Source organism: Oncorhynchus tshawytscha, unplaced genomic scaffold, assembly GCF_018296145.1.
Source record: "Oncorhynchus tshawytscha isolate Ot180627B unplaced genomic scaffold, Otsh_v2.0 Un_contig_37_pilon_pilon, whole genome shotgun sequence".
Classification (NCBI taxonomy): domain Eukaryota; kingdom Metazoa; phylum Chordata; class Actinopteri; order Salmoniformes; family Salmonidae; genus Oncorhynchus; species Oncorhynchus tshawytscha.
Window position 1 is genome coordinate 968,258 of NW_024609825.1, and position 12,444 is coordinate 980,701.

At 43.4% G+C, this 12,444-nt stretch overlaps 1 protein-coding gene across 1 annotated transcript; it reads left to right on the forward strand.

The window, feature by feature from the left end:
* Positions 1 to 1,574: 1,574 nt before the first annotated feature.
* On the forward strand, positions 1,575 to 12,216 carry LOC112263827 (ras-related and estrogen-regulated growth inhibitor-like protein). The gene is made up of 6 exons (XM_042319092.1): positions 1,575 to 1,712; positions 6,278 to 6,454; positions 7,131 to 7,187; positions 7,909 to 7,982; positions 10,628 to 10,776; positions 11,662 to 12,216. The coding sequence occupies exons 2-6, from the start codon at positions 6,403 to 6,405 to the stop codon at positions 11,954 to 11,956; spliced, it is 627 nt and encodes a 208-aa protein (XP_042175026.1). The 5' UTR covers positions 1,575 to 1,712; positions 6,278 to 6,402; the 3' UTR covers positions 11,957 to 12,216.
* The last annotated feature ends 228 nt before the right edge of the window (positions 12,217 to 12,444 follow it).

A 12,444-nucleotide genomic window follows, 5' to 3' on the forward strand; every position in this document is an offset into this window, starting at 1 on the left:
TCTCAGGCTTAATGGGAGTGGAAGGTATTTGATCCAGTGTGAATAAGTAGAAAGACCTAGCGAAGTTAAGAGAGACTTAAGAGGAATGTTATGTTATTTCAACTTTCTGTAGTTTCTATGTAGAATGTACATGTTAGTTTTTCATTTATGTAAAATGGCTGCTGCAATACGGTAGAGCTGGCTGTATTTTTTTAAAGGTTGCTGCAAGTTAATAGCTGAAATTAACTGTCGGATCAAGCTAAGTTTGCTATTTGAATAAACAAACGGACTTAAAACAATTGTAGGTATTTTTTCTCTGTAGAATTTCATTTGGACTTTTCAATATGGAATATCTCTGCTTCCATCTCTAATATTGAATCCTAAAAGCTACAAAGACCCTCTCAGAGTTGGCTGGTATCAAGAAATGTCCATTTAATAAATAACAGTTGAAGAGAAAAGTGCTCTATTTGAAACGGTCCTTGCTATTCTTCTACGATTCCTTTTGATTCCTCATTTCTATCCTGTCTGAAGTTATTTTATGGGGTTATGGAAATAATAAATGTATATCTTTAACCAACAACGGCATGTTTTGTATCAACATAGTCTTCTTGCTAGTTACTACCTAAAATATATGTAATAAGCATAAAGGTATGCTGAGTCATTTCCTGAGTTTTTGGGGGATTTGACAGAATGGGGTTGTGATTACTTGCCAACAGTCAAGTGTCAGTCAGTCTCCCACCTCTTCTCCATATGGGCGGTGTTGCTGTGGACTTGAGACGGGATGCGTTGCCTACTGGAGACATGGAGACAGAGCAACAGTGGGGATTAATGCAGAAGACTTCTCAGGATTGTGAGTTTGTTATTCAAACCATGAAGGAAAATAATCTCCTAAAATAACCACATTTATGTTGATGTAAGCTATTTCACAACTTCTTTCATCTTCCTTTATTTACAGCAGCTTGTCATATCCAAGAAAGATAACATGCCTTACTAAATATTTAATGGAGATAAAGTGTTTAAAAGTTGCTGTGTCAGCCTACCATGCAGACTTTCCTCAAAGCCCTGATTCTCTGTTTGTCCAAAACTTTTCCTACCTAAAAGTAATTTTCTCTTAATGAGTTAGAACATTATGCGTTGCCTGAAACCCTTCAAATCATTCACTTTGAGTGTAATCTTCCATTAAAGGTGATTCACAGGGTCCTTTTGGTTGCTTATGGTCGAGGGCAGTGAATGATGTATGATTAATCCTGGCTCCCTTTGATAACCACCGGCTAGCCCCGACCAATTCTCGAATTCAATTATCCTCGATAGTCTTGATTGAACCATTATGCAGACATTAAAGCATTCCACACTGAAATGTTTTACTAAAGGCACAAGAATAACCTGCCGTTGGGGCAGCAGGTAGCCTAGTGGTTAGAGCGTTGGGCCAGTAACCAAAAGGTTGCTAGAGCGAATCTCCGAGCTGACAAGGTAAAAATATGTTGTTCTAACTCTCAACAGTGGGTCGGGGGTCCCATAGCTATTGCGGGGCCTTAAGTGGTTGCTTATGTCGCTTATACCTAGGGCTGGCCCTGGCTGGACTGTAATGAGGACACAGCCTGATTCTGTGAGTGGTGAACAGTGAGAAGCGATGCTGTCTTGACTGTGGGCTAGCTAGCAGCAGACTGGTGGGTCTTCACATCACAGAGAGGGGAGTGGTCTTTTGGACAGCTCAGACATTTCCATCATTGACCGTAAGTCATTTTCTCTCGAGACACAATCATGGCAGCCTATTAATAATGATAGGATCATCTTAATGTGGGGGAGTCTGGAAAAGACTTTAGCAGTTGTGAGCAACAAGATGATAAAACACACTGTAGTCTTGGCAAAACAATCTCATATTACAATAACCACCATCATTAAGTATTAACTAAAGAATACGATCTTTGCTCCTTTCATCCTAAGTCTAACCATACTTTTGAATGTTTTAATCAAGGAAAAGCATGATGGATTTAATGGATTTGCATGTCCACTGAAATCCATGTAGTTAGGCCAAAGAGGAGTCTTTCAAAAGTTAAGAAATCCTAAGCCCAAAATTCTAATGAAAAAAGCTAACTATAAATAGAATTTCAGCAAGGAATGAACTGAGGAGCACTTAAAACGTGCCAACTTTAGCACCTAGAGGCTGACCAGCAGTGATTCATTTGTATCAAAAGACCTCACATATATTCCCATCTAAAAATGTACTGGATCAAAAGTGAATTCCTTGCCCCTCCAAGTGGTTACAGTTCTCCCTTGATGAAAGGAACCAAGCTGGGTTACTTGTTCCATCCCAAGAGATGATATCATCTTTCCTTCCTGAGAGAAACACATTTGCTCTCAGTAAATCTTATTATTCCAGTGAATCCTACCCCACCACCCCACGGATGCATTCCAAATGGCATCTTATTCCCTACAAAGTGTATTAATTTTGACCAGAGCCATACGAGCCATGGTCAAAAGAAGTGCACTATACAGGGAATTTGGTGCCATTTGGGATGCACACTCTCACTCCAATAGACTCATTTTGGTTCATCTCTACAGACAGTATCCTGATGAGTCTTCAATCAGATCAGAGTGCTGTCTGGAGGAATTCCCTCAATACCTGCAGGATTAAGACGCTGATTGTCTGCCTGCTGTCCTGACAATGCTGGAGGGAGATGCTGCTCCCAGGAGGTTCTCCTGAAGACAGACATGATGTAATCACTCTGCCTGCAGCGTGTAAACCTCTCTTTACCCTGGAAATGCTGCTCTGCTGCTGGCCCCTGTCTCATGTCAAGAGCACATCACTATTTTCTTAACATTACCAAAAAAGGATAACATTTTTGTGGGACTAGTGGTGTCTTTTCCCCCTTTTTTCTGCAAGTAAAAATTATGTGATTACTACTCAACTTTAGGGGAATGGTGTAGTTCATAAAAGTTCCAAACCTTATGAACTACCTCCTTACTTTATGTGGTATTGTGATGCTTGTTTTTGATTAGCCACACATATGGGAGCAGGGATTTATTTTAATAGGTAAATCGGCAGCATTGCTTTTAAGGGGAGCCCCAGTCAATCAGTGGTAAGTGTTTTGTATGTGGTGAAGTCATATGTTATTGTCGAACAACAGTAGTTTGACCCCCTCGATGCATTCGGGGTAATAGTCCCAAGTGGCAGTTGGAGATTAGTTCATGGCTGTTTCTGGAGAGAAGTTGGTATGAACAGCGCTTGTCTGTCTGACAACATGAGGGATTTCCAGGCTGTAGGTTAAAAGTCTCCTATGACTGTGGGTTGATACACTTCCACAAGTCCAGAGCCATTAGGTTATGGTAGGGCCCAAACTGCAGTCTAGGGACTGGATCTGAAAGACACAAATAATACACTAAATACGGTTGTTGAGGAACAATCGTCTTCATTTGCGTGTTTTCAAGAGTACCACTCTCTGGTTGTTATTTCATGAGAGCTCTTAGATAATAGCTGGTACAGTATATAGAAACATGGCCTACTAAGTGACAAGGGCATTGTTGTTACCTGTTTTTACTCCATCCACCATTATAGGCATTCCCCCTGCCGTTTTGTTCTGGCTTGTATTCTACCTGATCCTCCTCTAATAAAGGTAGTTGCGTAACACAGCATCACATCTTCCAGTCGAGCTGTTTATTGTCACTCTCACACCATAAAGTGCTGGCTTCATTGATTGTCATAATGTGATGTTGTCTGCTTTGAATTTGTCCAATGTGTCCTTTTTCTGTACAGTGTTCAGTCTTGTCTCCCTGCTGTGCTTCCCTCAGTGTAGCTTATTGATTTGATTCTACTCATGGAACAATCAGGCAACAATGTGCTGCATAATTTTTGGTCCTGGACACATTTTAAGCCTTTTATTCCTGGGGTCTGCAACCTTTCAGGTAACAGACGTAAAATGAAACATAACAGGATAATTATGCGACACCCCTGTGAACTTTAGTCAACAATGACAGTGGTAGACATGGGGAAAAACAGCCAGTGTAAAAAATACAAATAAATGAATGGACTTTTTGACTAGTGAAGCAGTCCATGAAATTGAAGTTTGGAGAATTTAATGACTTTCTTTGTTCTTTTTGAACTGTGAGGGGAAAAAGGGAAAGTGGATTGTTGTACCTTCCTTTCAAAGGTACTGAACCCGGCAATCAAACCATGCCTCATACGTTGGACATATGTTGGCATTTAATGCTGTGCAGTTGGAGCTTATGTGTTAGCCATGGTAATTGGGAGGTATCAGCGGTATTAACTGTTTCTGGTCTCCCTAAAGCCCTGTCCATCCCCACAGCACGGCAAATGTTCAACAGCTTACATAGTGTGTACCCAGAGGCCGGGACTGTAGGCTGGTACAGTGAATGTGAAAGAGCCATATAGAAAGCATCAAAGTTTTGTCTTGTTAGATGTCTGCATTGTAAATTGCACGTCAAATATATTACGATTTTCTGCCATGTCCTGAGTGGGGAAAACAATAAATGAAAGAAAGCAATTAAATTATCTGGAAAATATACACTGCTCAAAAAAATAAAGGGAACACTAAAATAACACATCCTAGATCTGAATGAATTAAATATTCTTATTAAATACTTTTTTCTTTGCATAGTTGAATGTGCTGACAACAAAATCACACAAAAATTATCAATGGAAATCAAATTTATCAACCCATGGAGGTCTGCATTTGGAGTGACACTCAAAATTAAAGTGGAAAACCACACTACAGGCTGATCCAACTTTGACGTAATGTCCTTAAAACAAGTCAAAATGAGGCTCAGTAGTGTGTGTGGCCTCCACTTGCCTGTATGACCTCCCTCCAACGCCTGGGCATGCTCCTGATGAGGTGGCAGATGGTCTCCTGAGGGATCTCCTCCCAGACCTGGACTAAAGCATCCGCCAACTCCTGGACAGTCTGTGGTGCAACGTGGCGTTGGTGGATGGAGCGAGACATGATGTCCCAGATGTGCTCAATTGGATTCAGGTCTGGGGAACGGGCAGGCCAGTCCATAGCATCAATGCCTTCCTCTTGCAGGAACTGCTGACACACTCCAGCCACATGAGGTCTAGCATTGTCTTGCATTAGGAGGAACCGAGCGCCAACCGCACCAGCATATGGTCTCACAAGGGGTCTGAGGATCTCATCTCGGTACCTAATGACAGTCAGGCTACCTCTGGCGAGCACATGGAGGGCTGTGCGGCCCCCCAAAGAAATGCCACCCCACACCATGACTGACCCACCGCCAAACCGGTCATGCTGGAGGATGTTGCAGGCAGCAGAACGTTCTCCACGGCGTCTCCAGACTCTGTCACGTCTGTCACATGTGCTCAGTGTGAACCTGCTTTCATCTGTGAAGAGCACAGGGCGCCAGTGGCGAATTTGCCAATCTTGGTGTTCTCTGGCAAATGCCAAACGTCCTGCACGGTGTTGGGCTGTAAGCACAACCCCCACCTGTGGACATCGGGCCCTCATACCACCCTCATGGAGTCTGTTTCTGACTGTTTGAGCAGACACATGCACATTTGTGGCCTGCTGGAGGTCATTTTGCAGGGCTCTGGCAGTGCTCCTCCTGCTCCTCCTTGCACAAAGGCGGAGGTAGCGGTCCTGCTGCTGGGTTGTTGCCCTCCTACGGCCTCCTCCACGTCTCCTGATGTACTGGCCTGTCTCCTGGTAGCGCCTCCATGCTCTGGACACTACGCTGACAGACACAGCAAACCTTCTTGCCACAGCTCGCATTGATGTGCCATCCTGGATGAGCTGCAATACTTGAGCCACTTGTGTGGGTTGTAGACTCTGTCTCATGCTACCACTAGAGTGAAAGCACCGCCAGCATTCAAAAGTGACCAAAACATCAGCCAGGAAGCATAGGAACTGAGAAGTGGTCTGTAGTCACCACCTGCAGAACCACTCCTTTATTGGGGGTGTCTTGCTAATTGCCTATAATTTCCACCTGTTGTCTATTCCATTTGCACAACAGCATGTGAAATGTATTGTCAATCAGTGTTGCTTCCTAAGTGGACAGTTTGATTTCACAGAAGTGTGATTGACTTGGAGTTACATTGTGTTGTTTAAGTGTTCCCTTTATTTTTTTTGAGCAGTGTATTAATTTTTTAATAGTTATATCGAGTGCCATTTCTCCCCGTAGTCACTCTTAATGTTTTAACTGGAAAGGAGCAAGAGAGATTCTTAAGGTATTTCGTGTTGTGGTGACCTCTGTGTAATCCAACTTGGCACTCTCCTCATTGGGGGGGAGGGGACATGAAACACTATGTATGTTTTCCTTTTTTCCACAGGCATCTGTTGTGGCTGAGCAGTTCTTACAAGCACAGTTGTAATCCTGATACCGCCTAACATACATGACAGCAGCAAGAAAGAGAGCTCAGCTAGTCCTTCTCAGCAGCTCACCTCGTCTGCAGACATGAATGACATCAAGTTGGCTCTGCTGGGCAGCGAGGGAGCAGGGAAGTCAGGTAAGTGTCTGAATGAATAATGTATGTATTTGCATCATTAAGTATTTCTTTAACTGCCTAGTTTCTTGTATTTGACTGTAGGGGCTTGCAAGGTCTCCTAAATGAACAGAACAATTGAACTGCTCATTTCTATGCTTTGCATACGAACATGTAATTTCCCTCACTGTAAACAGTGTAACATTCTACAGTGTAGCCGTGACCAGAGGGAAATGATCACCTAGACAGATAGATAAAGATCGCTGCATGAGCTCCAAGCACAATGTTTTTAGATCATAACTCTAGAAGAGGAATGAAGTTGCTAGATTTATGTAAGGTTTTGGAGAGAGGAAATGAAGATTGATGGTTGGAACATGCGTCTAATTGATGAGGAATTATTTTTCTTGTAAGGCAGGGGAAAGTGCGATCCCTCAGGCTAACTGGAACATGTTCACCCAAGGTCTCTTGAGAGAGAGAGAGAGAAATGATACTGTGGTAGAAACTAATAAAAGTAGATGCAGGAGAAAGCCCATTGCAGTGTTCAATCCACATGGAGGGGAGAGTGGAGGAGAAGTGCACAATAGGAAAACACCATGACTGAACAGCCCTGTTTTAGCTTACCAAACAATTGTTCAGGGTTCCACTACTAAGACCAAAGTATCCAAGCCTAGATTCAACTGTTACATTTCTCCCTCTCCAGCTGTTCTGGTAAGGTTCCTGACAAAACGTTTCATTGGAGAGTATGCCTCCAACGCCAGTGAGTACACAGATTTCTCACCCATATCTAATGTAGGGCAGTAATGTTTTTACAATGTCATATAGATATGCTCTCAGGACATAAAAATGCAATCTGTTGTATTCACAGTTACAGTCTGTTGCTACTGGCTGTTCACCAATGTCATCAACTTAGGGAGTAAAACGTTGTATTACTTTATTACCCCTGGGAGTCTGACATGAACTGAAACACACATACTGCACAGTACAAGATCCACCAGGAAGTTAAGTAAAGTTCACACAGGCATTTTAATTGTGAGTGAATTTTAAGTAATCCTATACTGATTGGACTATTCAAATGATTATTCAAGTTCACATACAGTACATACACTATGTGTTAAGACATGTTTTGGTGTAATGTGATATGCTTTGCCGAGGGTGACTTATAATTTCTGAATGAAGTCATTGGCATGTTGACTTGTTCCCATTAGTCATCGCTTGTTTAACATGCTGGAAGATGGCTGCATTTGATGTTACAGTTTACACAGGTACCCCTGTACCTGTGTAGGTACCCATATGTACTTCAGACCTTTCCCTTAAATGAATTAACTCAGTCTACTTCATCAGAACAATCATGGCCTGGATGTTTGAGGCTTACAGTAATCATTATTTCATGGGAGAAGTCTGTACATTACTATTTACATCAGATTTGTACTATTGCAGGTTTCCTATTACAATAAGTATGCTTTGAACTTGTGTTACAGACTCCTTATACCGTAAAAGGCTCTCCATCGAAGGAAGACTGTTACACTTGGAAGTATTTGATCCGTGTTCACAGGTATCTGAGCTGTTCCCTGCATATATTCATATATTTTTAGCTCATGCCTAACATAGTAGTATCTGATGGCATACGAAATATATTGTATGTTGTGTTCTGATGTGATTTATGATAGTCCCCTGTAGCTCAGAATACACTGTACACAGTGAACAGCCCTTGGAAAGCAGAGACAGGCAGCACTAGAACATGTTGACTGCTTATGCAGCCGCATACGGTACCTGTTATTCCCAAACGTTGGGTTTTATTATGATTCCCCCAGGCTCAGGTAACAGGATGTGCCTTGTTTCATCTATTCACTTTTTAGGGTCTGTGTGAGTGATACTCTGCATTAGGGGTTCCCAAACTTTTTCACTCGGGCCCCCTTCCAGCATTGGGGAACATACCGCCCCCCGTGTGTGTGCACACGTGCCACATCTATTTCTATGGGCACAAGCACTGTTCATGACACAAACTGTTCACACCCCTCTTGTTGGTGGAGAGAATTTTGCAGGTTTATAGCTTATTTCCTGCAATTCTACACATTTTGTCATGGGGTGCAAAGAAAATGTAACAGTTTTAAAGCACATTTTCTTGCAATTCTAATGTGTCCAATGCCTTATGTGTATTCGTGATATTTGAGTGACAAAAAAATTACAACAGTATCTATGGGTTAAAAAACCTTAGCTGACATGTTGACATGTTGATCTGGACATTTCTGACAAGTTATAAATATCTGTCTAAGGTATTCAATGACTGACATGACAAGAGGAATACTGATGATGCACTACCCAATTTCGAAATTGCACCTTGTGCATTCTACTATTATAACTTTCAGGAATAAGTTTAAAGCCAGACTGAGTCCCCCCCTGCCGACCCAGGGCGCGCCCCACAGTTTGGGAACTACTGCTGTACAGTACATGTCTTTCTCTGGTTTATTTCCTGTTTAATGGAACAAAAGAAGTCATGCACTGTTGACATGCCTTTGACTTGCCCCCAATCCCTCTTTCCCCAAAACATGTGTACTGTAAATATTGGACTATAAATCCTGTATTACACTTATGCTCAAATATTTATTATATTCTACTGGACCATTTATTTTATGTTCATATTCTTAACTTTTATTATTGTTGAGAAGGAAGCTGTAAGTAAGCATCCCAAGGATCCCAAGGACATCCCAAGGATTCCAGATAGCATGGACCAATTTGTAAGCTCCTGTGGCAAGTCTTTTTTCAAGTTGACAAGATGGCGCTGACAGACATGGTTGCCCCGTTTCTAGCTCCTAGACAACTTTGTATAAGCACTTTGCTGCACCTGCCATAACACCTGCAAGTCTGTGTACGCAACCAATAAACTTTGATATGATTTAAACACATGCTTATACTCAACAGCTTCATCTCCCACTACTTTTCTCATATTCCATCGTTCTCTGAGGGGTGAGGCTACCTAATAAAATGGACCTCCATTAAATAGTTTAAAGGTTTTGCACAGTTACCCTATTTCCTGTAAAGACCGACGCTGGAGATGAGAAGCAGGTACGGGGAGTTAACATTTAATCAGGAACAGACAGGTAACACAACAGGAGCAGCGTCAGCACACCGGTAAACAACAAGAAACGACAATTAACGCTGAAGTAGGGAATAGAGCGGGGAACCAGACAGATATAGGGGCGGTAATGACAGTGGTAATTGAGCCCAATAATCGCTGATGCGTGTGAGGGGGGGTAGGCAGGTGTGCGTAATGATGTTGGCAGGAGTGCGTAATGCTGGGGAGCCTGGTGCCTTCAAGCGCCAGGGAGGGGGAGCGGGAGCAGGCGTAACAGTAGACAACCCATCTAGGGGCGACACCCAGCATCCCACCTGGACGAGAATGACAGGCCGGCCGAACCACAGGTGCTGGACAAGCCGGCTGGACGTAAACTCCCGACGAACCGGCTGAGGCATAGGAGCCCGACAATCTGGCTGGGGCCTGAAAGCTTGTCAATCCCGCTGAGGCGTGGGAGCTCAATGATCCGGAGGAGGCCAGGCGTGAGATGAGCGTCTTCCGAGCCAACCGGGACAAGAACCTCGAGAGCAAGCTAGAGCATGACTGCCCAACGAGCTGGCTTAGGCACCCCTGGTTCCATCGGTGGCGCCCCCCCGGGTCCGACGTCACCACCAACCCGGAACACCAGCACTCCCCAATGCTTCGTATGATGGCTTCAACATTCTGTAAAGACCGACGCTGGAGATGAGAAGCAGGTACAGGGAGTCAACATTTAATCAGGAACAGACAGGTAACACAACAGGAGCAGCATCAGCACACCGGTAAACAATGACAAACGACATTTAATGCTGAAGCAGGGAACAGAGTGGGGAACCAGACAGATATAGGGAAGGTAATGTCGGAGGGGATTGAGTCCAGGTGAGTCCAATAATCCCTGATGCTTGTGACGGGGGAAGGCAGGTGTGTGTAATGATCGTGGCAGGAGTGTGTAATGCTGGGGAGCCTGGTGCCTTTGAGCGCCAGGGGGGGGGAGCGGGAGCAGGGGTGACAATTTCCCATGTAAAATAGCCTTTGAGTGACCAAAACATAATTCATAATATTTCTCCCATTAGTTTACATAAGTCAGGTAGGATGTGTGAGGATGTGTTTGTGATCTGTCCACCCCCTGTCCCCTGCCCTGTCAGAGTGGAGAGAGCAGATGTATCCTGGAAGAGCCGGTGGAGTGGGCCGATGGATTTATCGTGGTGTACAACATCAGTGACCGAACGTCCTTCCTCAACGCCCAAAACATCCTATGTCAGATCAAAGAAGCCCGTGGAGAGAGCTGCAAGGGGTGAGTGACTGTGACCTGCGACCCAGGGACTGATGCCTACCGGAGGGAAGGGATTGGGCTTTGATGAATTAATGATTCCCATTCCTGGACTGATGTTTAGGCACATTTAAAGTGGCAGATTCCAACATGATTTTAACATTGACTTCTATTTTCTCTATGGTACAACAAAGTGAACACAAAAGGCAGCTGTCTGTGATAGAAGTGTAGGCTTTTCCTTCTCAATAAACATGTTTTGTAGGATTTACAACCTCATGGCTCGCCATAGTTAATTATATGAGTAAATTATTTCTCATGCTCAATTGAATTTGCCCCAGAACGGCTTGTATCCAATTTTCTCAGAGGCGTTAATTAAAACATGATTAAATACTAGAGGAACTATTGGGATTCCACTGGACATTTGTTACAGGACTTTAAGTGAAAGTAGTTTGCAGCCAGTCGACGGACACTGTGTGGAAGAGTGAGCTGGGACAGCTTGAGATGATAAAGACTCACATATGGCTCACAAAATGACATGGGTGGTCAGGCCTAAGTTGTGTAGCGGGATTTTACTTCAGCTGGGTCCTGATGGTTTTACACTCCACGAAATGGATGTGAAGCAGAAGTCACCCTCACTGTATATCAAAAGAGTACTTTGGGCGAGGGTCTGTCTGCATAACTTCATTGAAGCCACCACTTGTTCTACTTGGTTCGTTTTCCTTTGATACTTTGGGCTGCTTCAATAAACATTGCACTTGTTTACAAAGCCTTACTAATTCAGACGAACGTGATGAACGTCAGATGAAATTCATGATGAATCAGCAGAAACATATATTTTGATAAAGTTTATGGTCATTTTAAGGAAAGTTTAAGGGAGATGTTTGACCATGCTGTGCCTGTTTTGGACAGAGAGATGGACAAGATGGACATCCCAATCTGCCTGGTGGGGAACAAGCAGGACCTGTGCCACGCCCGTCAAGTGTTTGAGGAGGAGGGCCGTGCCTTGGCTCAGGAGCACAGATGCCATTTCCAGGAGGTTTCTGCAGCAGAGGACTACCTGGAGATATCCAACCTCTTCACCAAGCTCATCCGCCACGTCATGGATCACCTGAAGTACCGGGCCGACCTCCGCCGCTACAGTGGCTCTAAGTCCATGGCCAAGCTCATCAACAATGTCTTCGGCAAGAGGAGGAAATCTGTCTGAAGGTGGGGTGCTCATGTGGACGTTGATGCTATGTTTGATCGGGATGACTTGTGTTTATATAGATATGTTGTGGACGCCTAGGTTGTTGATTCTGATGAACACTTCTTGGGACAGAGACAGCTCTGTAAGTATGAATGACATATGTCCTAGTTCAGACTTTACAGTGGTGGAAAAAGTACCCAAATGTCATACTTGAGTAGAAGTAAAGATACCTTAATAGAAAAGTAAAAGTGAAAGTCACCCAGTAAAATACTACTTGAGTAAAAGTCTAAAAGTATTTGGTTTTCAAATATACTTAAGCATCAAAGTAAAAGTATTAATAATTTCAAATTCCTTATATTATGCAAACCAGATGGCACAATTTTTAAATATTGTTTTATTTATGGATAGCCAGAGGCACACTCCAACACTCATTAATTTACAAATGTGGCATTTCTGTTTAGGTGGTCTACCAGATCAGAGGCAGTAGAGATGACAAGCAATGTTCT

What these genes read in the sequence shown, in the direction of transcription:
- LOC112263827 (XM_042319092.1), top strand. Translation starts at nt 6,403, where the DNA reads ATGAATGACATCAAGTTGGCTCTGCTGGGCAGCGAGGGAGCAGGGAAG. An exon ending in TATTTGATCCGTGTTCACAG is followed by an intron (nt 7,983 to 10,627) that starts GTATCTGAGCTG and finishes CTGCCCTGTCAG; the next exon opens with AGTGGAGAGAGCAGATGTAT. An exon ending in CGTGGAGAGAGCTGCAAGGG is followed by an intron (nt 10,777 to 11,661) that starts GTGAGTGACTGT and finishes TGTTTTGGACAG; the next exon opens with AGAGATGGACAAGATGGACA.